The sequence below is a fragment of a genome, unplaced genomic scaffold (genome assembly GCF_019419815.1).
Source record: "Pyrus x bretschneideri cultivar Hongxiangsu unplaced genomic scaffold, Pyrus_bretschneideri_v1 Contig12, whole genome shotgun sequence".
Classification (NCBI taxonomy): Eukaryota; Viridiplantae; Streptophyta; class Magnoliopsida; order Rosales; family Rosaceae; genus Pyrus; species Pyrus x bretschneideri.
This window is the reverse complement of record NW_025999413.1, coordinates 6559536-6585200: the sequence shown is the minus strand read 5'-3', so window position 1 is coordinate 6585200 and position 25665 is coordinate 6559536. Positions and strand designations below refer to the sequence as shown.

The window sequence follows — 25665 nt, the reverse complement described above, 5'->3', positions numbered from 1 at the left end:
GTAAGTGTGTGAGGTTGGTGAAGTAAGTGGAGGTTGTAGGTGAAGTAGGTGGATGTTGTAGGTGAAGTAAATGTGTGGTGTAGCTTTCATTTGGTTTGCTATAAATAACCAAGTCCCCAAGCATTGTAAATCATCCAAGGAAAAACAAAGCCTAGAGCTAAATAAGAAAAGCTTTGCTAATTAGTTTGTTTTGTGAGCTTTCTTTAAGAGTGTGCTCTATTTTCTTCTTCTTGGGATCATTAGAGTTATCTTGGATACTCTTCTTATTCAACAATTGGTATCAGAGCCAAGTCGGTCAGGGATCGTTCTTGGTAGAGCATTGGTTGTAAAGTCTCTTGAAATTCCAGTATGCTCTGTGGTTGCAGTTTTGACTGATCTTCCACATCAGAAAAGATTTCTTGAGATTATTGCTGGGGTTATCACAAACCTTGAGAGGGAGCTTCTTTGTGTCGAGAGTAGTGTATTACTCTACACGGTAGTCACTCAAGCTTGTTCGGTGTAGTCAAAGTCTTGCCGATACGATGGGTGATCTTCAAGTTGTTGGAGGAATCAAGAAGCTCAACAACCAAAACTATAACACGTGGGCAACGTGTATAGAGTCTTACCTTCAAGGTCAAGACTTGTGGGAGGTTGTCGGTGGTAGTGAAGCTACACAACCGGCAGCGGAAGATGCTAACGGCGTCTTGCGGAAGTGGAAAATTAAAGCAGGCAAATCAATGTTTGCTTTAAAGATCACAGTAGAAGAAGAAATGTTGGAGCACATTCGGAATGCTAAAACGCCAAATGAAGCATGGGACACTTTTGTTACACTCTTTTCGAAGAGGAACGATACAAAATTGCAACTTCTCGAGAATGAGCTGCTATCGATGGTACAACGCGACATGACGGTTGCCCAGTACTTTCACAAGGTGAAGTCGATATGCCGCGAAATTTCAGAATTAGATCCAACAGCTCCTATTGGGGAAACCAGGATGAAGAGAATAATTATCCATGGTTTGAGACCCGAATATCGAGGGTTCATTGCCGCTATACAAGGATGGCCGACACAACCATCGCTTGTTGAGTTTGAAAATTTGCTTGCAAGTCAAGAAGCTATGGCCAAGCAAATGGGAGGAGTTGAAGGAATATTTGTGAAAAACATGTTCATTTAAGCAACATCAATAGCATGCAATTAACAATTAAAGGCGGAATCATGCTTGTATGCACTTAAAACAAAACATTTACCCATGAAATTCAAAGCCTAGTAGATAGGTGAACCAAGACTCAACTCAAAACAAAGTGAGTTGAGAAATCAATACCTTTGTAGATTCCTCTTTGCATAAGCAAAGGCTAATCACCCAAAGAGAGGGCCTTCATTCCTTGCATCTTAGATCCATGGATTTGGATGGATGAAAAGGTTTCTCCAAGTTCCCAAAATTGAGAACCTCTAATTATTCATCACCAAGGCATAATGAAGAAGAAATGAGTGACCTTGGAGGAGTTTGATTGCTAGATGATCCCTCCAAGGTGGCCTAAATTTTAGAGAGAAATGAGAGCTTGTGTTCTCATCCTTTCCTCAAAAATTACCATATGTAAATTTTAGGCTATAAAGTCCTTTATATAGTCCCTTCAAATAAGTGACCTAATGGACCAAAAGCCCTATTCTTCTAACATGGCAAGCCTATAGGGTTTATTGGGCTTTCAAGCCCTTTGTTTATTCAAGTTGTCATACAACTTGAGTTAATGGGCTTGACATTCAAATCCCATTGGGCCTTGCGGCCCAAAACTAACCCGAGGTCTTTAACGAACTTATTCGTTTGATTAATTAACATATTAATTAATCCTAGCCTTAGATAAATAATTAAACCATTTAATTATTCTTACTCATCTCCGTTGTTTCTTCAAACTCTACCTTACTCGGTGAACGATCCATTAGGTTCCTTTTAGCGAGGCAGTGGGCGATTAAAACTCTTTCTAATCGATTGTGAATTGAAACTTACTTTCAATTCTCCCGTTAGTGATAATACACTTTTAGGGCTTCCACAAACCATGGTTGACGCTTAGCAGCATGTCATGGTTACCCAAGCTAATCAGAAGAGGTGGAGAACCTATTCAGTTTTAGGATTACAAATGCAATACGGTCTTTCTCTAATACAATACTCTTGACCACATTGTTTGGTTTGATAGTTTATTCATGTCTACTATCCAATGTGAGTCTTGTGCTTATATGATTACCTTGAATGTGATTTGGAACACATTCCTAAATCTCATTCATACTTTGGCCAAAGATTCTTAATCATATCATAGAGTATTCTCCCTCAAACAGTTTGAAGGTTAGAGATCCCTTGTTGCGCATTCACTTGCCTCCATGGCTAAGTGGCTTAACCCCAACGATGCCATGAACACCCTCCTGATGGAGTGACTTTGACATAATCAAAGATTAAGGACCTAACCACAAGACAACTGTGATGCCTCAGGTCAAAAGACTAATTTGCATTATCCCAACCATGAGTTCTCATGTGACATGAATATGAGAACTCTTCGTTGATCGTGTTCAGTGAACTCATTCTCTATTGAGCACCTACGTACTTATCTTGATGTCACACACACCAATGACTCGAGACTAGTCACTCTCCCTGAGAGAAGACATAGCACGTACTGATCTTAACGGACTGTCAATGCCCAATTGACAATCCTATGATCAGGAACGTTTAGGATGTGTCAACGAAAGAATGGTCTCATGAATCTAACTTCTTTAGATCGCATTCTTCCAATCACATATTCCTTGGACTTATCGTTTAAGCATATAACATTTATATGAGACGGCTCAAACAATAATGTTTGCCCTTAATATTAAACTAGATTAGTTTAACATGTGAAATGTCCATAAAGTATCATCATATGATTGGTTTTAGGGCACATTTCCAACATGAGTCTCACTGAAGAGTGAAGAGGAAGCGCTCTACACCAAAAGTAAAGGCAACTTTAAGCAGCGTGCTGGTGGTGGATTTAAAAGAAATGGTGACAAGGAAAAAGGTCATCAAGGAGGAGGGAGTTCTCGGCCAGGGGGAGCTCCGAAGTATCACGGCAACCGTGGTCAGTCCCAGAATAATAAAAGATTTGAGGGCAAGTGTTACAATTGTGGAAAGAATGGCCACATGGCGAAGGATTGCTGGTTCAAAAGGCCTGCAGAAAGTAACGTCGCCAACTCAGAGAAGAAAATTGAAGATGATTGGGATGTCGTTGCGTCTCTAGCTGTGGAGGAAGAATGGGACGCAGAAGCATCATCTTGTTGGTGCTCAGAAAATGAGGCGTCACCTGACCCAAAAGAGTTTGAAGATACGTTGCAAGGGAAACTGGGAGACCAAGCTGCCCAAATCCAATCAAGTCCAGATGAGCCTAAAGATTTGCTTACTGGAGACGATGTCGACCAAGAAGTACCTAAGAGTCCTTGGCAAACAGGTGTGTACCAACAACCACAAGAAGTTAGACCTAGTAGAGTAGAAGTATCAACTCCACAATCACAACTAAGAAGGTCAACAAGAGTACGAAAGCCAAATCCTAAATATGCTAATGCTGCCATAACTGATGGAGCACCAAAAGAACCTGAGGTGTTTGAAGAAGCATCACAGAATTCTGAATGGATAAGAGCCATGGAAGAAGAAATCACTGCGCTTAAGCAGAATCAGACTTGGGATTTGGTACCAAAGCCAAGAGATGTCAAACCCATATCCTGCAAGTGGGTTTACAAGATAAAGCGTCGTTCGGCTGCAAGACGTAAAAGAAAGCGCTACTTGGGAGGCAACCCAATACAGTGAATAAAGCTTGTTCATTGATTTCCGAGTGATTACAAAAAAAAAAAAAAAAAAAAAAAAAAAAAAAAAAAAAAAACATGGCAGAAAGATGGAGCCTTCACAAAGGTTGTACGTGAGGCCCCACTACGTGGCAACATTCTCGGAACAGAAGGCATCGGAGCGGAAGGCATCGGAGCAGGAGTCATCGAAGCAGAAGGCATCGGAGCGAGAGGCATAGGAGCGGGAGGCATAGGAGCGGAAGGAACCGAAGATAGATCATTCAAGGCCCCAATCCTTGGTGGAACGCTAGATGATCCAGGAAAGAGGTGCCTCTGGAAGAAAGCCGCAAGTCTTTGACGCTCATCAAGCTCATCAAGCTTCCTCTTCATGCCTGTCGAATAATTGTTGGCAAGCACGTGCAAACTTCGGTTCTCGTACTTAAGCTGTTTGATCTCCTGCTTAAGACTCTCCACCTCCGCCATCAAGGATTCAACCTGACGGGAGCGAGCAAGAAGGCGTTGGCCCATGTTGGACACAGAGCCAGCGCACTGAACACTGAGAGCCAGGGACTCTTGAACGGCCAACTCATCGGACCGTCCTGAAAGCAACTGACTGTCTTTGGGAGTGAGGAGGTTCCGAGCTACTATCGTAGCCGTTGTTGCATCTGTCATCACAGAGTCCTCATCTGTAAGAGGGCCATGAGAAGATAAGAAAGACGGGCACCATACCTTACCCTGACGATGCGCGACCGGATCACTGCTTAGACTCAAATCTAAGCAAATGTTCGATGGGTTGGATGAGCTAGCCATTTTTCAAAGAGTTTAAAGAGAAGGGTTGGATGGAGGAAAATCTCGACGGGCCGAAGATGATGTTTGGGAAGTCTTCAAAGTGTGCATTGATAGAGGTGATCGATCACCTCTATTAAAGGAGAGGCGTTCACCGATTCAGAAATGAAGAGACACCACTCTTCAAAGCCGGATTTTCCGGCGTAAAGATCGCCAGCTCTTCAGACGCCATCCCAGCTTTTCAGAAAGCGTGTGTAACTTTGTCAAAAGCTCCCGGCTTTTCAGAAGACGCGTGGAAGGCGAGAAATCAGCTGCACACTTTTGCCGACAAGTGTGGGAGACAAAGCCGAAAGCTCCCGGTTTTTCAGAAAGCGTGTGCCACTTTGTCAAAAGCTCCCGGCTTTTCAGAAGACGCGTGAAGGACATTGCCGCATCCGCATTGCCACTTGCCATTACAATTCCTATATACATCAACCAGTAGATTATCCAGTACCATTGTACTGTGATAACCAATCGGCAATTCGCTTGGCGGAAAATCCAGTCTTTCATGCAAGAACTAAGCATATGGAGGTACATTACCACTTTATCAGAGAAAAGGTTCTGCAAGAAGAGATTGAGATGAGACAGGTCAAGACAAATGATCAAGTTGCGGACTTGTTCACAAAAAGTTTGAGTACAGGCAAGCTCGAAATTTTTCGCTGTTTACTCAGCACAGTGCAAAGAATGAGAGCTGACATTGAGGGGGAGTGTTGAGAATCAATGTCATTTGTAGGTGAAGTAAGTGTGTGAGGTTGGTGAAGTAAGTGGAGGTTGTAGGTGAAGTAGGTGGATGTTGTAGGTGAAGTAAGTGTGTGGTGTAGCTTTCATTTGGTTTGCTATAAATAACCAAGTCCCCAAGCATTGTAAATCATCCAAGGAAAAACAAAGCCTAGAGCTAAATAAGAAAAGCTTTGCTAATTAGTTTGTTTTGTGAGCTTTCTTTAAGAGTGTGCTCTATTTTCTTCTTCTTGGGATCATTAGAGTTATCTTGGATACTCTTCTTATTCAACATCTCCACCGTTGCTGAATCTCAACATTCTTGAGGTCACGTCCAAGATATCTCCATAAACAAGGGGGGATATATCTGCCTTGAGGAACTCCTTGGTTTGGATGGCACCTTCTGCAAAGATACTACTACCAGTACACCGCTGGAACAGAACAAGTAGATATCGATATTAATTCTCCCTGAAAAAAACTCAGTAGAGTTACGTGCGCTTTCTTCTCGATATTTCACAAATGCGGGAGCTAGCAGTTGTTGAAGACTAGTCTCAGTTCATAACTTCAGTATGCGCAGACAGTTTCACCTGTTATTTGTTGGCAAAACAATGTTTTTGTATTCCGTTTTTTAATGTTGTGCGACTTGAGGTCGAATTTATGTATTGTATTTTCATAAGTATAAGCTTATCTTTCCTTCTTTCACAGATAGTCTGCCGTTACATATACACATACTTTATCGAGATTTGTTAGTTTCTAACACCCTTCCGTGGCCCTCAAAACTTTCCTCGAGATTTTGGCATAACGCTGTGAATTTGTGCAACAATATGCCAAGTTTTCTGCATGTTTCATTTTCCAGTCTCAAATTCTTTGGAGATTGCACTTTTGCACTAGCAGAGTTTATTAGAGTTAAACGCTGTGAATCTTGAATCTTTTACGTTAGTTTGAAGTCCGATCAGAGCTAAGCACTTCGGGCATCTTAAAAACCCTCTGCAGCGCCCTAGTTGGGTGGTCCTCACTAGCACAAGCATGTTGGAATTCATGTGATTTCATCACATTTGAATTCCAGTGAGTTCATCAAAACTCTGACAGCAAGCTAACTTGTAAATCTGGTTAGTGCTTCTGCCGCTCAAGCAGTGGAATACCTGAGTTCTGCCGCTCAGGCTGTGGAATAACAGTGTTCTGCCGCTCAAGCGGAGGATCCTACAAATGTTAATCTTTTATGCAAGCTAATAGGGTTCATGCAGATTTCTGCATTTAATGCAGAAACTTATCAGGATGCATACATGCTATATGTATATATATTTGATGTTCATGTAGTTTAACAACTTGGTTGATTGGATCTTTTTAGTTAAAGTCTACAAAGCAAACAGATGTAAAAAGCGTTGGAGAGCCTTGTAGAGTCGAGTGCAACCCGATTTGTGAAATTGTGGCAGCACTCCATGGGCTCTCGGCCATGAGCTTATCCACGCATGACCTTGAGATGTGGATCATAGATTCGGGGGACCAAGGCTTATGTTTTTTAACTCTGATAAATGTGGCACATAGTACTCTGACGTTTGTATAACACATTGATGCAGTAAATTGAACAATGCCATCACTATCACAAAGATTATTCGACTTTACTTTATACATGTACGACAATCACAAATCGGACTCCCTGTAATTCTCCTTCAGCAGAGAACAAATAAGTCAGAAATTACAGCAAGAATCAATATGAATTATGAAGGGGGCCCTTCATAAAATAAATCACATATGAAGAACACAAACCAAAAAAATCATAAATCCGAGCCCATTTTGTCTCGGGTCAAAGAAATCCCAACTGGATATGACCGGTGTATTCTTGTTGTTATTTCTGGAACTTTTTCTCCAGGGAAGATGTTGGGATCATTCTGTTTTGTCATTGATTTCTCAGTCGTGCTCCGCTCTTCATTGTCAGCGAAGAATTGTAGGCCCTAAAGTATTTTTCGAAGTTTAAACATGTTACAAGCAAATAAGAAAAGCATTGCGGAAAATTAACAAATACAATATCAGTAATCTGATACAACATCAGTAACAAATAAGAAAAGCATTTCGAAGTTTAAACCTGTTTGCTCTCAATAAGATCGACCTTCCCTTCCTGTTGTGCCAATTAACAAATACAACATCAGTAATCTGATAAATTTACATCATGGCAGAGTGAAACAAAATTATATATAAGAGAGCGAATATCAACTCACCAACCCAGAGACCATTTGATGAATCAATTCAACAGCAAACCCAATTTGAGAAAGGTTTGATTTCACCTCATTGACCTGTATGCGAATATGAGCGTCGACTAGTCAGTACTTGTCATCAACATTATCCCCTTACGCTGAATTACGAAGACCTTCCGAAATTCCAAATGGCACTACGATGCTGATGCTACGAGAGGAATTCTATATCAAAAAGTGATGCGCTTACTAGTTGCTAGTATGGAAGATAAATGTATTTTTATAATTCAGCCAAGGAAGGGGAAGTGGAAGTGCAAACAACAACAACAACAACAACAACAAAGCCATTTTCTTACTAAGTGAGGTCGGTTATATGAATCCTAGAACGCCATTGTGCTCGGTTCTGTGTCACGTCTTCCGTTAGATCCAAGTACTCTTAAGTCTTTTCTTAAAGTCTCTTCCAAAGTCTTCCTAGGTCTTCCTCTACCCCTTGGGCCTTGAACCTCTGTCATGTGATCTTATCTTCTAACCGGAGCATCAATAGACCTTCGTTTCACATTTCCAAACCACCGTAACCGATTTTCTCTCGATCTTTCCTTCAATTTCGGCTACTCCTAGTTTACCTCGGATATCCTCATTTCTAATCTTATCCTTTCTCGTATGCCCACACATCCAACAAAACATTGTCATCTCCGCTACACCCATTTTATGTACGTGTTGTTGCTTCACCGCCCAACATTCCGTGCCATAAAGCATTGCCGATCTTATTGCCGTCCTATAAAATTTTCCCTTGAGCTTCAATGGCGTACGACGGTCACACAACACACTGGATGCACTCTTCCACTTCATCCATCCAACTTGTATTCTATGGTTGAGGTTTCCATCTAATCCTGTGTCAATAATAAGATCCCCTTATCTCTCGACTGGACAGCATTTTTCTGTCTTATTACATTAAGTACGTAAATATATTGTTACATACATCATTTGCAATGAGCTGCGTTATTTCCTTCTGCTCCTCCACCTTAAAATCCAAGTTTTCCAGCTTCTTTGAAAATGCCTTTTTGTACTCTGCAAAAAGGATAGTCAAGACATTACCGTGCTGCAGAGCTTTTTAAGGATTACCATCTGGAAAAGCCAACCACACGGTGGCCAAAAACATCTGACTTACAGCCAATGTTTCATGCACATTCTCTAATTGTTTGGACACAGTTGCAACAACATTTGCCATATTCTGCCTTGTTACATACATCACATCAGAAAATGACCAGCCCTGTACAATATCACGATATACCCGTAGATCAGCTGATACAATTCCTTACAAGTGCAGAACTAAATAGAATGTGTGTGTGATTCCAACGACAAATTTTCAGAGAGGTACCTATACCACCACATGTAACAATAGCCCATTGCACCAAGTGCAGCTGCTGGAACTAAATATGAAGCATAACTCCCTGCGCTGACGTGAAATGTGTGAGCATATCTATCGAAATAAAGTCCCGATGATTCCTGGGCAGACACTAAAACTGCACCAATTGGTGATTTCCGAACAGTTTGTACAAAGCCTAATCTATGGAAATCACAAAACTGTTATAAAGCCTGAAGAAATGTTTATACCACTAGAGCAAGAATTTTCTTTGTAGACAGTTATAGGGCCAGATGAGGTTAACTCCCCGATTTCTCGAGCCGATTGTTGAATCTGAAAGTAAAAAAAACATGAAAGTATTAAGTTATACAAATCCTGCAAAGATTTATGTATCTAGCAAAATACAAAACTATAAAAGTAGCGGTAAAATAACCTAGCACCTTCACCGTCAACTTCTAGAGTTCAAAAGAATGATAAACAAACTTTTACACGGTATCTCTAGCAAACTTTGAATCTACTTAAGTATAAAACCTAACTGAATTCAAGATGAAATACCTGAGCTCTGATAACTGCACTATCAAACTTCTCCGGCAAGATATCGGCTTCATTTACGCCCTTCAGTATATCCTGAAGCTGTGCAATAAGATCAGACAATCGCCCGCTCCTAAAAACTATCGAATTGGTCAAGCCTAGATCGCAAAAGATCGACCGGTTAGAGGAATATGGTAATAGATGGAAGGGAACAGAAAACTAAATACAAACGGTGTTTCATAAACCATACAGTACTTTTGGCCATAACCAATTACAAAAATGTCTTCAATGCTTATTCCTTTTCTTTGTTGATTTCTGCGTTGTTTTTGTTTCAGACACTAATCACATTCTTTTTTCCACTCTTTCCAGCTTAAAATTGTCATTAAAATAGAAAGGACTTAAAACTTTCGGAGCAGTAGGATTACTCCTTATAAAAGCATACGTGGGTTAGGTCAGTTGGTCAAAAAAGCGTGCCCGTACCCTTGCACCAAATTCGAATCCCACCCCCGTATATTAGAAAAGTTTCTAACTTTCTAGTAAAAACAATAAATATCTACAACTCCAGAAGAATGAAAAATAGGTCAAACTCTGAATCTGTGTCTATCTTCTGCAATTCAACGACAAAGCGTAATATGTTATTCGCACAAGTGTAGAGCGAAATTCCACTTTAGTCCCTCTACTTCAATAGTCAATATATGGAAGCAACGTAGTTTCCCAATTTGATACGATTCAACAACATTTTTCTTTTTTTTCTCAACTTTTTTGATAATTTCTTTTAAAATTTTAAATATATGCAATTTAAATTAGATCCCACAATACAATAATCATAATAAATTAATATCGAGCGAGAAGCTAGTTTGATGAAATTAAGAGCAAAAGAAATATTTTTTGATAAAATTAGTACAATATTTAATAATTAGTAAATCACATAATTTAAAGGGCATGCTATTCACATATCTCTTTTTGATTTTCACATACCTCTTGTTGATTTCTGTTCCTTGCTTTTCTTAAATTCATCCGATCCGACGATCGAAAATTAAAAAGATGGATGAGAAGTAAAAAAATGTATGTGAATATGACACACCAATTTAAATTAAACAACAGAAAGTTTACCCTCTTTTATTTTTAAAATTTCAAGATTGCCCTAGCACTAATCCAACCATGGACCCACAGGCCACAAACAAAACCAGAAGCTATGGGGGTGTTTAGGACATTTCATACCAAGAGTTTTGTTTAAGTTAGTTGAAGTTTGCGCCCTTTTCCACGTTTCCCCTTGCGCCATATAGCCAAAACAAGAAGATAAAAATTTCTCTCCTCTTCTCCAGAGACTTCAATGGCGCCACCGACTATTCTCTTCCTCCTCATAGCTTCCTTCTTCCTCGCACCGCCGCCCCACCTGCAAGTTCAAGCCGCTGACCAAGCCTTCACGTCTGTCGTCATCTCCCAAAAGGGTCTCGATTTTCTCAAGGACTTGCTGGTAACTCAGGCTGTTTCCTCCATAATTCCACTCCAGCTCCCCAAGATTTCGAAATCCAAGAGAATCCCGTTTCTGGGAAACGTTAATATGGTGCTCTCCAACATCACAATCTACGGAATCGATGTGGGTCCGTCGCATTTCGAGCTGGGAGACGACGGAATCGCCATTATTGCTTCGGGGGTCACCTGCAATCTGAGCATGAATTGGCACTATTCCTACAGTACTTGGATTGCTCCCGTTGTTGTTTCGGATGAAGGTCGTGCCTCGATTCAGGTATGGCTTAATTTTGCTTTATTAATTTTTTTGGGGGTTAATTTTTGGGGTTTTCTGCAAATTGATGGGTGAAATTTGTATAGTTTTTTATATATGCAATTGGGATTTTGCTAATAAGTATGATTAATTGTAAATTAAGTTGCTTTATTGTTCTTTGTGTATGAATGGAGTTAGTGGTAGAGAAGAACATAATTGTCTGGTATGATGATGCAGTTGGGGAATAAATTGGTGCTATTACCATTGTATAGCTTGTGCATGTCCAGTTTCGAATAAAGGAGGTGCTTTTGTTTAGTTTTTGAGTATTAAAATGGCCTGTTCAGGCCAGAAAAAGTTGAGAGAGTGAACAGTGTGATTGCTGGTTTAGCTTGTTTGTCTCGTTTATTTGTTTCTTAAGATTTATTGAACTTTGAGAAAGAAAGACTGTATGTGTGTGTGCGCCTGCGCTTACACATATTTATTGATCGAATCATGCAGCTGTTTATTTTGAAACGTAGTTGTGACATGAAAACTTATTTCCTTTTCTGGACCTTTTAATGAATTTGAGTTTGTTCCCTTGAAGGTTGAAGGCTTGGAAGTTGGGCTCTCATTAGGCTTGGGGATCGAGGAGGGAACTTTGAAGCTTACCCTTAACGATTGTGGTTGTTACGTTAAAGAGATATCCATAAAATTGGATGGAGGAGCCTCTTGGCTTTATCAAGGGTATGCAATTTTCTGTTTGGTTGTGGAGAACTGTGTACTCTTGTAATTGTTGTTCCCCTGGCTCCAGCAGTCAAAACTATTATTATGCTGGTGTTCCACAAACATCTAGAAAGAAATTGCAGGATTTTTATGTGCCATACTTTTCTTTCCATTCCATCCACCAGAAACGATCTTTTCAATGGCTACCACAAAATTTACAGACTCCGAAATCAATACTGTAATTAAGCAGCCGTTTCTTGCGAATATCTCTTCCTAAAACATATACTTTCTGGAACTGGTCTTTTTCTGTTGTTTTGGTATTTCTTGAATGGAAAACCTTTTGCTTCTATAAAGCTAGAGTACCAAAGTTTGGTGTGTGCTTAATTGCTCTTTACTATGGACAAGTTTTTAGTAAACCACTTTCCTTGGATGTTTGCTTCATCACTGACTGGTTAATTTTTATGCTTAATGGGTTCAACTAAGTGTCTCAAGATTTACCGGTATTTTGGTTTCCTTATCATTGTGTGCTGTCTGACTAACGCCCCTTTTAGTTCAAGAGAAAGATCAGAATTTAATTTATTCTCATTAATAATCCATCTCCTTGTCATCCTTCAGGATGATTGATGCATTTGAAGAGCAAATAGGATCTGCAGTGGAAACTTCTATGACCAAGGAACTCAAAGATGGCGTTTTAAAGCTCGATTCTTTTATGCAAGCTCTTCCAAAGGAGGTGCCGTTGGATGATAATACTGCTTTGAATATGACTTTTGTGAATGATCCGGTATTGAGCAATTCTTCCATAGGGTTTGAGATTAATGGTTTATTTGGAAGAAGAAATGCTTCAGTCTCTGAGTACCACAATAAGGATTCACTCTCTGAGTACCGCAATAAGGATGCACAACCCTTAGTTTCCTGCTCAGATCCATCTAAAATGCTCGGAATTTCACTGGATGAGGCAGTGTTCAACTCTGTAGCAGCTGCCTATTTTAATGTAAGTATTGGAAATATTTGTGTATTTTCTTAGAGTTCTGTTGTGTTTATATGCCGATAAGCGTAAAAATGTGTTCAAAGTATTTATCATTCAGTGTCTATCTTTGGCCAGGCAGAATTTATGCAATGGATTGTAGATAAAATACCAGATCAGTCTTTTTTGAACACTGCCGGATGGAGATTTATTATTCCCCAACTATACAAGAAATACCCAAACCATGATATGGACTTGAACATATCCTTATATTCTCCTCCAGTCGTGAGGATTTCAGAGCATAATATTGATGCTACCATTTACTCGGACCTGATAATCGATGTATTGGAAGAAGACAGAGTAATACCAGTTGCATGCATCTCATTGGTAAGTATATCACATGATAATCTTTCCTTTGAATAGGTAATTACGCATGATAATTGTGTAAAACAAACAATAGTAAAGTTTGGTGTTCTTTTAGGTCATTCGTGGTTCCGGTTCAGTAAAAATCTCAGGCAATAACTTGGCTGGCAGCGTGAAATTGAACGACTTTTCAATGTCGTTGAAGTGGAGCAATATTGGAAATCTTCGGTTGTATCTAGTACAGGTATTCAGGTTTCACAAAAGCTTACTCAAACTAAAGTTAGTTCCTGCATTAAGTTATTAACCGTTGTATATGTCTTACATTGCAGCCAGTAATGTGGACAATTATTCAGACTGTTTTCTTGCCATACGTGAACTCGCATCTCGGAAAGGGATTCCCTTTACCAATCGTTCACGGCTTCACCCTTCAAAACGCTGAACTAGTCTGCTCGAGTTCAAGAGTCATGGTCTGCAGCGATGTAATATATGAGGCATCACATTCACACAATCTTAATTGGCTTCTGCACAGCATTGTCTAAACGCATACATCATCCTTGACTTGGTCTTTGCTTATGAGGATTCAAGGCCTCAGCATTCCCTCTTTGTATGTCGCAGTTCAATGTTCATATGTAAAGTTCAGAGGGAAGGAGAACCCTTCCGCTCGTTGAATGTGAAATTGTAACATATAACTTGTTCAATGTGTGTAAAAACACCGGTGTACATGTTTTAGTTGGAGAAAACTACTTGCTACATGGCTTTACGCATGCTGCTAGAGACTAACGGAAAGTCTAAACTTCGAAAAAATGAAGAAGATTGTATGAAACCCTAAACTACAAAAGCGAAAACAACGAAAAACCATTGGTCTTCCATTTCAGGTCCATTTCTTAATTTGTGGTATGTTTGCAAAAAGGTGCCATCCGAAGGAAGGAGTCCCTCATCTCGGAATCTTCCGCGTAACACATGACGTTAATGACAAATGCTCGATGGAAATGCACGAAGCAAAGATGACGAGATCGGAGTTTTCCAAATCCACAGTTTTGAGGGACAACTTTTCAAGAGCTGCTTGTCGTTCTCACGGATTTGACCCACATTACCTTTCCCAAATCTTGATGAACTTTCTTGGCTTTTTGTCGAGTGTATGATGAATGTTTCCCTCGTCGAAATCCAATACAGGGACTGAAGACTACACAGCTTCCCATTGCTAGGAAAGAAAGCTCATTCGGACCGCGGATTCAGTGGGAAGAGAGTCGGAGGATTCGATGGATAACAAGGTCTGGTGATTGAGGCCGCCATAGTGTTTCGCCATCCTTGGTGCTTTGATCATCTTTGTCTTCCTTTAATTCGTCCCGTTTTCGAATCTTCCAACTTTTATCTGTTTAGAGTTTTTTGAGATGTCGACTCATGGTTTTCTCTTGGCAGACATAATTGAAATCTAATGGGATTTTGAAGAGTTGGAGTTCTAATTTATAAGACTACTGCTACAATAAAGGGTAGGAGCCTTGAACTCCAAGCAATTGGAGATTAGGGTAAAATCTGTTTCTTGAGAGAAATAGAACACGTAGGTCCATAATGGGCTCTAGTTTGTGAAGAAAACTTATGAACGGGCGTTCAAATTACGCGTCTTGTTTGTCCGTCCATAAAATTTCTCTAGCCCTTGTATCATGTTCCACCAAACGTACCCCGTGGCCCCATGATTGTTTCAAACCCTCTCACCCTTGTAGCTGTGCCAAAACAAAATTTCACCCCAAGCCCTCGAGATTGAATGACTCACTTTTGTAACTAAAACATAGTCATACTGTTCGTTTAATAGACGTTTGTCATGTGTTTAAAAAGTGAGACGCGCTCATTTAATAGACGCTTGTCACATGGTGAATTAGTGACAAGAGAGTATATCTTAAAAAATTAGAATGTTATATTGAATAGGTAAGTGAAGCCTTCGATTCCTAACAAGGAAAGAAGCAATTCCTCCCCCCCCACCACCCCCCAAAAAGACAAAAAAAAAAAAAAAAGAAAGAAAGAAGCAAGCTTCTCCAAACAAATTCCACTTCATCATACTCGCAGCGAAACGCACCGTTTTGGGGTCCTTCCAAAATTGTGAACCCCGCCATTCAACAGCCAAAACGCACCGTCTGGTGTCTTCTCCCTCGTAAAATTAGATAAAGCTCCCCCAAAATATCTCCGGTTTACCCAGACAGAGCAACAAAATCCACTCTCTCGACTCTGAGAAAAACCTCGCTAAAACCCTCTCTCTCTCTCTCTCTCTCTCTCTCTCTCTCTCTCTCTCCTCGGTTTTGCTATCTTATGAGCTTCACTCTCACCACAAACCCACAAGAAAGATGCAAATTTCTCTGACCATTTCACCCTCCAAAGCCCCTCTAATTTTCCCCTTCCACCAACCCATCTCCCAAACGCCAAAGCCCCAGAGAGCTTCACTGCAAACCCATGCCAATTCCGTAAATTCCCTCAAAGGGTCGCCTTTACTGCCCGCATTCGGTCGGGCAATCGAGGACGAAGAGTACCGGCTTGCCCGGTCCCAGGTTCTCCGCAAAGGTATGGACTTGGAGGGCTTGAACATCGAGGGTCTCTCGATTGGCGGCCATGAGACCTGCATTATCGTCCCGGAGTTCAAATGCGCTTTCGACATCGGGAGGTGCCCCTCCAGGGCCATTCATCAGAACTTTTTGTTCATCACTCATGCCCATCTTGATCATATTGTGAGCTCCTCTTGCTTTGCTCTTTTGGGTATCCATTAATTTGTTTGCTTCAGTTCAATTATACAAGTTAATGGTTGTGTTAATTTATAGTTGAGTGAAAGTTTAGGACTTTGTTGTTATGAGTTGTGTAAGTTATGGGCTCGTTTATAAATGTTTCTCTGAAAAGCACTTTTGCTAGAAACGTTTTTATAGAAGCACATTCAAATTTTTAATGGAAAATTCAAGTGTTTTGAAGTTTTAACACTTCGAAACACAGAAGCACTTAAGCGCTATGCGTCATCTGAAAGTGCTATTAGCCGTATTAAAAGCACTTCCAGATTTGGTGGCTTTCAAGTCAACCATCTACGTATCCACAATTTCTTATAAGTCAGTGATTGTGTTAGATTATAACTATTGAAAATTTGTGACTTTATTGGAAGTTCTGTAAGTTATGGGCTAGTTTGGAAATTATTCTTTAAGAAGCACTTCTACTAAAAACGCCTTTATCATACAAGTGTGTTTCCATAAGGCACTTGGAAACCTAGAAGCACTTTTAATCCATTAAATGTTCATAAGCAGTTTTGGTTATGTGAAAGCGAATTTAGCCATTTGCAAAGCACTTCCAAACAGGCTCATAGTTTAGGTTGGTGTAAAAGCAAATTTGGTGGCTTCCAACATCAACCATGCATTCATGTTCCGATGACTAGCTGCATCCACATTTGATTACTTTTAAGACTGAGCCATTTTGCTTCATTTGGAGGTTGAAATGTTAGTATGTGCTTGAACTGTATTTAACGTTTCAGGGTGGGCTGCCAATGTATGTAGCCAGCCGTGGTTTGTACAACTTGAAACCTCCAACGGTATTTGTGCCTCCTTGTATTAAAGAGGATGTGGAGAAGCTAATAGACATTCACAGAACGATGGGTCATGTAGAATTGAATCTTGATTTGGTAGCATTGGATGTTGGTATGTAGCAATAGTTTAGTGGGATTGTTTATATCTCTTCATTCCTGAGGTGATAACATTACACATTTGAATTCAGGTGAAACATATGAATTGCGGAATAACCTTGTTGTCCGGCCATTTAGGACTCAACATGCTATACCTAGCCAGGTGCGTGCTTCATCAAATTATAGTGCATCTGCATAGTTTACTGAAATTTTTCTGGAACTACAAATGTAAATGCTCAAAATGGTAGAACTAGTTTATTTTTAATAGATGCATATGCAACAAATGGGCCATGGCTTCTTTCTTTTTACTATAAGATCAGGAATCATTATTTCCATGGTATTGGATTCATGTGGTGGGTCTTGGAAGCATATCCACTACGTCCCAGACTCATATTATTTGGGGTTATAAAGTCTTTACGAGTGAGGCCTTTCGTTCTTGATGTGGTTGCTTGCTACTATAGATAGTCCAGTATAGCACGTGTATGCAACCTAAAACTCAGAGTTCAGAATATCATGTAACTTCTTTTTATTTTTAATTTTCAGGGTTATGTGATTTACTCGGTTAGAAAAAAGCTGAAGAAGCAGTACATTCATCTAAAAGGGAAGCAGATTGAGAAATTGAAGAAGTCTGGTGTTGAGGTTTGTAATAGCTGCATAATAGTTTTGTGTTTGTCTTGATTAATTGGTATTGATTTTGACTTTTGGTTTCTAGATTACAGACGTTATATTGTCACCAGAAGTGGCCTTCACAGGGGATACAACGTCAGATTATATGCTGGATCCACGCAATGCTGATGCCTTGAGGGCAAAGATTCTTATAACTGAGGTGTGAAGAAATCTTATCCTTTAGGAGTGCTTTTTGTTGGATATAAAATGTAGAAATATAATCATCTGCTTTTGATATGATTCAAACACTGCATATTTAGTTCCTTGACGGCTATTTCCGGAGTCGCATCATACATGTTTAGGAGAGTTCACTGACCAACATAATTACAGTGGATTCCATGCATAAATTGCTAGGTATTTAATTGTTGGCCCTCAGTAGTAGACCGGGAATTTAATCCCATTAATCATCGTTTACTGGCAGTCTCTAGATTCATTGTGGAAATTTTCTAGGTTAAGTGGTTGTAGGCATTGGTAATTTTAGGTCTGTTGTGAAGAAGGATATATCAAATATGAATCTTTTCGGAAATGGCTCAACATTATGGTAGAGTGATTTCATATAAACTCATTTTCTAAATTTTTATTCATCTCTATGGAAGTGAATATACACAAACACAGTTCCATAATTTGGTGAAAAATATGTTTTAACTGATGAGATCTTTGACAGGCAACTTTTCTGGATGAAGGGTGCAGCATTGAGCATGCACGACAACATGGTCATACTCATATAGACGAGGCATGTGATCAATTAGCTTTTTTCTACGGGTTTTTTTTAATGATTTTTGAGATAGTTTGGTCTGTCCCTGCAGGTTTTGTATATGTTTTGACTAATGACTAGACTGCATCTTTTCACCGAAATTGTAATTGTAAAATTTACTCTGTTAACGCAGATCATTGAGAACGCCCAATGGATAAGAAATAAGTCAGTTCTGTTAACCCATTTTTCCTCCCGCTACCATCTGGAGGTAATCGCTTATCTGAACCATGTCTTCTTGTTTTTGTTTCTATTGGTAACATTGAGTGAAAGCGTCCTAGCTTACGGCATGTTGTTGCATATGGATATTCTGCATGTATATCGGATGATCATTTGATTGTTTCAGAAATAACTCAATGAATTGTTCTCCTTCAATTGCAGGACATTCGTCAAGCTGTATCAAAGTTGCAGTCCAAGCTGTCAGCAAAAGTGATCCCTCTTACAGAAGGTTTCAAATCCATCCACGCTTAGATTCCTAAATTTTTAGATCATTTTGTCCATTACTACATGTAATATGTATAGCGATAGAGAAAAAATGTAATCGGATTTTCGGTAGATCAATTCTAGGCTTCTGTTTGAGTTATATCATTGCTAGGTTGTGATCGTGGACAAGTTTCTTATCAATACAAACCTCCATTCGAAGATCCTCGCACGTTCCTTTGAACTAAATTATAGTAACACCATGATACTTTGTGTGTCCGTGTGTGTGAGAGCTCGCTCGCGTTGTATGTGCACGCAAGAAGATTAGGCGTTTAAGAATTGAAGAAGAATTATTTTGCTAGAGAAAATTTGAGCTGAATCTAAAGCAGTCTTCATTTCATTCAAAGTAGAGTTTGAAATCTGAAACCCAACTGTAAAACTACATATGAATCCGGTTCAGACGTCAAATTTCTGAGACTTCATGGAAGGAAACCGGCGCACTGGATATCATCGTGCTCTGTAACTTCAACACAGCATCGAGTTGATCCGGAAAATGATATATCGCCATCTTCCCCAAATTTGGAGCATGTTCGAGAATATACCTTGCAAACTCGACAGCATTAGACCCATGGTACAGCTGCAAGGCTACCTCCTGGATTTCAGAAATAAAAGCAAGATTCTGCAACTTCCAGTATCCCATAGCAAACCCTGAACACTAAAAGGCGGTAACACGTCGGAAAATTCTCAGAAATACAAACAGATAGAGTGCTACAATTTAGAAGACGAAACGAAGAACTCGACTTACATTCGATTCGGTACTAGTACTGCCGCAATCCTGTACTTTCCTAGCATTTATAGACAAAGATCTCAAACTAGGCATTCCGCGTAAAAGAGCGACGAGTGCAGGGATGAAGCCATCATTCAAGTTAAGAGTTTGAATCGACAAATCACAAACACCGTCTAATTGTAGAGGCACGTAGGAGTCCATCGAGAAAGTCTGAAATGTCAGCAAATAAAACACTGCAGAAAACCGAATTCTGATTCAATTTACTAAGTTTGTAAAGTTCAACGTCTACTACCTTGACAATTTCGTCGTTCACAATAAGAACTCTAACCCGGCGTATGCAACGAAGAAAGCAAAACAAGACATCGAAGTCAACCACTCCACAAGTCGAAGAAATCTCAGCCCTCTCCAAGCCCGCGAGTTTTCCAAGTTCTACGTGAGTGCCGAAATTCCCAAGCCACTGCAGATGTTTAAGATTTGGAGTCGAAAACTTGAAGGATTTCTTGCTGGGATAACAGCTACCAACCAAGTTGATACATACGTTTTCAATTTTGTCGCCTGAAATGTTAAGACTGCAGCCGTAGTCACTGAAAAGATCAAGAAACACAAAACTAAACGATTCCAAAGACGAGCTTTCTAAGTTAACGTCCTTTAAGCCGTAAACATGATAAAGATGCAAGTCCTTGAGGCATCGGCAGCAATGTGAGATCCATTTCCAGAACACATCTCCTACTATCACAACACTACTCAAGTTAACGTATTCGAGATTAGACGAAAAATCCAAGGAAGCAGCCGCGTCGCTGATATAACACTCCATGTTGATCACAACCAGAGACCTCAAAGATGGGCAAAGAAAGAGTGAAGTAGGAAGCTTTGGATACCAAACACTTGAAGCAATCCAAAGATCAACCACTTCAACATTGCACCTCACTGCAATCTCGATCCATTTACTCAGTCGAAACTTTTCTTCGTCACAAAAACAGCATTCAATACGGCCAGCATTCTCATGTATATCGATATTTCTCCAAGAAAAATGGAAGCTCAACATCTTATTATCCCCGCGTTGCCTCAAGAATTTGTCGATAGAATTCAGCACTCCTTTGCTTGTGCTGCAACGCAAACGCACATCATTCAAAAACGGAGTTGACAGACAAAACCCTTGGCTTCTTTTGGACACGGAGCCAACCTGAGTGAGGTCTTTGAATGAGAGGAAGGATAGAATATGATGAGCGATTTCTTTCGGAAGATTACTGAATCTGTCTGCCATGCTTTCTTCAATACAACAAGATCACAGAGAAGAAGCAAAAGGCAAGTCACAGCTTCACAACAGAGGAAAATGCTGGTTTGATTGCCGGCCGAGATTCTTGTTAATGTTGCTCCAAAACACTTGAAGGTCCACTTAAATGGCTTGTACTAATCTCGAGTAGGATAATACTTTCGATCATTTCGAGTGCAAAAACTATTGTTCCTAACTAATCCACCTGTTAGCCAAGCAGGTGTGAAGTTTTATCACAAAAAGCATCGTACATTAGAAGTGAAACCAGAATTCCGATGTGAGACTTCTTACATTCTACGACAAATTATTTATCAAAACTGTAGCGAATTCACATGCGATACAACGTTCGATCATATGCTGATCTCTCCACTCTTATGAGTTAACGACAACGTTAGCAATACAAGGATCTATATAGGCCAAGAAAACGTATTTGCAAAAGCTATGACAAGGAAATAGAAAGAGCGGGTGGGTGACGAAGTTGATATTTCATCGACATAAATTATAGTACTGAAAAAATGAATACATATTTTATATAAAAGAAGTGGAATAGTAGAACCACATCACGGGGCTACATCTCCTCCGTCTGGCGGCCGTTTACGGTCAACCCCCAACATTCTGTTTGCCATAGCAAAATATTTCACTTATTTCCGTTCATCACAGTTCCTCCTCACTGTCGATTCTGTTAGTGAAGATATGTTGTCAAGATTCTCTAATCAACCTAACCATGATTACAGAGTACTACCACTACACTAAACCAGTCCAATTTTCGAAATCAAGGGAAACAATTCAGAAATACAGCAATGACACTCGGGAATTCCATCGGCTTCAGTTATGCAAGATGGGATTTTGAGTGTTGCAGATCTTTTTCCATTCGGAGAAACATCTACATCAAACACAATCTGGATGAGAAGATTTCGCCAACCATTTTGTCAAGGAGGAGAAGATGTAAACAGCAGGGATGCATTTGTTCCTCCGAAGCCAAAAGAGTTCGACAAAGCTGCTCTTATTGGCATGGTCTTTGAAGTTGTCAGAGGCATGAAAGCATCCTTAAATACTGGATCTGGTTGTGACAGATTAAGCGTTGGTGGTGCAATTCCCTGCAAGCAACAAATCAAAAGACGTGTAACAACACAAATCCACTAATATGTTCGCATGATATGCAACAACACAAGTCCACAAAATGTCGACTTTACTATATTATCCAGGTGAGAACACAGGTAATGTAGTTTTGTCTCGTTTATTTAAATCGCCCTATTGATTCAGCATGCTAGCCCTACCGGGAAAGGTTAGGTGCATGACTTTGTCATGAATCTTCAAAGAAACTATATATTATCAGTCAGCTACGTTTTCTGCAGATATTTGTTTCCATCTCAATCATCAAAGGAGCAACTTACATGGTGTATGGCCAAAATAGAAAATATTGCTTCAACAGCCCCAGCCGCACCAAGGAGATGACCAACAGCTCCCTGAAATTTAAATGTATACGAATAAAACAACTATACAACACCACCTAGATACAACCGACAGGTTCCTAATATTGAACTTCATGAGTTGCGTTTTTTTTTTTTCGGAAGCTAAGGTACTTGAAAATACTATACCTTGGTGGAGGACAATGCTAAAGCACCAGATGTCACATGGTCAGAGAACATGGTTTTGATAGCATTGGCTTCTATTGCATCACCTGATTAGTACATTAAAACAAGATGAGCCACATCCATACTAGTTCTAATACATCCTGAAACTCTAAAGCGAACAGCTGAAAACACGAAGTTGTAGCAACTTCTAAAGGTCATAAACACTTACCCAAAGGTGTCGATGTAGCATGCGCATTTACATAATCCACTTGTTTAGGATGAAGGCCTGACTGCGAGTCAAGAGCAGGTGCATTACTATAAACCACAGAAACTTAACTATATGATGAAGAATTTGCTCAGGACACCTAATAGATCATACCACAAACAATAAACTTTCTAGGGGCCAAGTTAGAGCAATCATACGGTACCTATCAACTTTTTGAAGTTTAATAGCCAAGTAATTTTAACTATCATCATTGGATATAGATTTTCTACTTTTGGAATGACATCCTCAGATATAAATTGTGCGACTCAGATTAAAAAAAAAAAAAAAAAAAAGATTTTGAGAATGGCATATACACCCATTAAGGTTTTACCTGTCTAAGGGCATGTGTCATGGCCAGAATGGCACCTCTTCCATCAGTATGTGGTTGAGTAATATGATACGCATCACCTGTACAGGCTCACTATCTTCAGAAACTAGTAAATTACCGGAGCATTACAAAACATATACAATATTTTTAGTTTATGACAAACAACCTGACATGCCATAACCACGAATTTCTGCATATATTTTTGCTCCTCGATTCTTTGCATGATCAAGCTCCTTCATTGGAAAATACAAACCCAATAGTAAATACACCAACTAAAAACTGAAAGAAACAAGAGAAGACTTTAAAGAACTAATTTTCTAGAAATAGACGTCCGAACTACCTCCAAAACCACAACACCAGAACCTTCACCGATTCTGGGATCATAAGTACAGGTTAGACAACAGTAAGCATCAAGAAACAAAACAGAAACACACAAATCATGCAAACAAACCTTTTTAAGAATATGTACTTACACAAACCCATCCCGACCACAGTCAAAAGGTCGTGATGCTTCTTGTGGGGAGGAATTGTATTTCGTGGTCAAAGCCCTTGACCTGGAAAACAAGAAGAAGACTCCTTTAAACAAGACAAAAGTATAAACAAAGTACAACGCCCTTAAAAGTGAAGCTACTTTTGTAAGTAGAGCCAAATACGTTACAACAAATGCAGGTAAGAAATTCGGTATCAGAAGATTGTACATGTGTGCGGTACATGGCTAAGTCACATAAAGGCTTATAATTCTATATAGCAGTGGAACAACATACTTGCAAAATCCTGCTATTGATAAAGCATCAATGCTAGACTCTGTGCCTCCAGCCACCATAACATCTGAATCTCCAAACTGAATCATCCTTGTGGCATCACCCAGAGAATGTGCTCCAGTAGCGCAAGCTGTTACTGCAGCATGATTTGGTCCCTAAGCTTAAAAACAACACCAGAAGCATGCTTTACTACAAGAAAATATGTCTGTATGACCTTCAAACTAAGAAGAGACTTTTCGGTTTGAAAATTGAAAAGAGAAGAATATAATTCATGGCTTAGTGAGGGAAATGAGTTGCAGTCATTTGTGTTCTTGGCACTCTTTCAACTATACCCTGTTGGTTACTTCAACGGTTAGGTGCCAGCTTCAAACTTGAAAAAAGACCAACATGACAGCTAATGACCTACATCTCGGTCCACATTGGTCCTTGAATAATACATCAGAACAGAATGTATCTCAGAAAGTTGTTCACGTACCTGAAATCCATATTTCATGCTGATATGACCAGATGCCATGTTGATTAGTATCCGAGGAATGAAGAAAGGACTAAGACGTCGAATACGCTGGTTACACAATCAGAAACAGCACATATCAAGTTTGTTCTTTCTACCATTCCCAGATCATTGCATAAATATTATGACAACCCAAAATGCAAAACAAAAAACCAACCTTCTCACAAATCATTTGTGCAGCATCCAATATGTCACTGATACTTCCAGTTCCCCCACCAACTGAGACACCCTGTCATTCTCCAAGTTCAAATATACCTCGTTCTTTTTTAAATTTGAACAAACTTAAAAATTTGAAATTACCGTTCTTTCCCTCTCTTCGGGCTCAGTAGGCATCCAATTAGCATCTTTAAGTGCTTCTTCAGCAGCACACATTGCATACCCAATAAATCTCGCCATCGAACGATGATCCTGACAAAATATACACATACATTTCAAACATTTCAGTAAAAGCCTGAAACTCTCTACATTTTTTTATACAATGAGTCGGACATACTAAATTGGTATCGAACTCACTATCCAACTAAGACCTCCACTTACAAGTTACAAGTGCGAAGAAATATCAGCAAATCGTAGTACTAAATGGCGAAACTTTCAAAATTTGATACTAAAATTAAGCAAATTACCTTGGAATTGAGCCACAGTTCCTCGTTGAATTCACCTGGTTTGGTTCCACAGGGTACGATTGCAGCAACTTTGGAGGTGAGCTGGTCGAAGGTGTACGATTGGGTGTCTGAATCAAAGCCGTTCATCTTGATATCTTGATGGGTCAGTGCCCTTATGCCGCACTCGCCTTCTATGAGTCTCTTCCACGTCGTCTCCACTCCGCAGCCCAATGGCGTCACCATGCCCAACCCTGCAAACCAGAGCTCAGCAAGCTATGATTACAGAGAGGAGAGAGAGGGGGAGAGAGAAAGAGAGAGTACCAGTGACGACGACTCTGCGGGAACGAAGAGGATGAGGGGGGGCGAAGAAGGACGAGGACATGCGACGACTGAAGAGTTTGCGCCAAGCGGGAGACGCCATTGTTTTCTTCGAAGCGCCAACAATGGCTATGGCATTTTATGTTCAACTCTTTTTGACGACTGTTGCATTGAGACATCTTAATGGGCCGCTTGATTTTGGGCCTTGCACCTAACTCAGGAGAGCCACTCATGTGTACAGTTTCAGTGACAATGTTATGAAGTCTTGTAGATAAATATTTACGTGTCACGTGTCACGTTTTTGTGTTATTGATATATGACGTCACAATAGTTTTAATCAATTATGTTTTGGTGGTTCCACATGAATCGTCTCAATATTGTAACTGAATTACACCTTTATTATAAATTGTGTCAGTTTTATGTGTTTAATAGCATTACTCTTTCTAGTAAATTAGACTAATATCTTGGTTGCTGTTTTATGAGCTTACAAATATTGATACTAAACTTATTGAATTGAACAATAATTCGAATATACAAAACAAAATAATATTTTTATGTTAAATTGACCAAAATACTGATACCAATAGTCATAACTCGTATTGTTGTAGTTGGAT

The 25665-nt window shown here is 39.7% G+C and overlaps 4 protein-coding genes and 1 pseudogene across 4 annotated transcripts; 2 read left to right on the top strand and 3 right to left on the bottom strand.

Annotated features, from left to right (window-relative positions):
• Window positions 1–6955: 6955 nt before the first annotated feature.
• LOC125474538 lies at window positions 6956–9662 on the bottom strand (annotated as a pseudogene).
• Window positions 9663–10656: 994 nt separating this feature from the next.
• Window positions 10657–13904, top strand: LOC103955018 (putative BPI/LBP family protein At1g04970). The gene is made up of 6 exons (XM_009366880.3): window positions 10657–11147; window positions 11707–11846; window positions 12441–12816; window positions 12928–13176; window positions 13271–13396; window positions 13482–13904. The coding sequence occupies exons 1-6, from the start codon at window positions 10731–10733 to the stop codon at window positions 13689–13691; spliced, it is 1518 nt and encodes a 505-aa protein (XP_009365155.2). The 5' UTR covers window positions 10657–10730; the 3' UTR covers window positions 13692–13904.
• Window positions 13905–15323: 1419 nt separating this feature from the next.
• Window positions 15324–18856, top strand: LOC103955019 (tRNase Z TRZ2, chloroplastic). Its single transcript, XM_009366881.3, has 8 exons — window positions 15324–15866; window positions 16649–16811; window positions 16888–16958; window positions 17339–17434; window positions 17508–17621; window positions 18126–18194; window positions 18349–18423; window positions 18594–18856. Exons 1-8 carry the CDS (start codon window positions 15489–15491, stop codon window positions 18681–18683), a joined length of 1056 nt encoding a protein of 351 aa, XP_009365156.2. The 5' UTR covers window positions 15324–15488; the 3' UTR covers window positions 18684–18856.
• Window positions 18857–19095: 239 nt separating this feature from the next.
• LOC125474537 (putative FBD-associated F-box protein At5g53635) lies at window positions 19096–20683 on the bottom strand. The gene is made up of 3 exons (XM_048578463.1): window positions 19712–20683; window positions 19438–19629; window positions 19096–19347 (listed from the first exon to the last, which is right to left on the bottom strand). The coding sequence occupies exons 1-3, from the start codon at window positions 20681–20683 to the stop codon at window positions 19096–19098; spliced, it is 1416 nt and encodes a 471-aa protein (XP_048434420.1).
• Window positions 20684–21158: 475 nt separating this feature from the next.
• On the bottom strand, window positions 21159–25215 carry LOC103955020 (3-oxoacyl-[acyl-carrier-protein] synthase, mitochondrial). The gene is made up of 14 exons (XM_009366882.3): window positions 25055–25215; window positions 24755–24984; window positions 24432–24539; window positions 24289–24360; window positions 24096–24182; window positions 23624–23775; window positions 23333–23413; window positions 23200–23233; window positions 23026–23092; window positions 22863–22939; window positions 22496–22556; window positions 22291–22373; window positions 22087–22158; window positions 21159–21789 (listed from the first exon to the last, which is right to left on the bottom strand). The coding sequence occupies exons 1-14, from the start codon at window positions 25152–25154 to the stop codon at window positions 21622–21624; spliced, it is 1392 nt and encodes a 463-aa protein (XP_009365157.2). The 5' UTR covers window positions 25155–25215; the 3' UTR covers window positions 21159–21621.
• Between the last annotated feature and the right edge of the window lie 450 nt (window positions 25216–25665).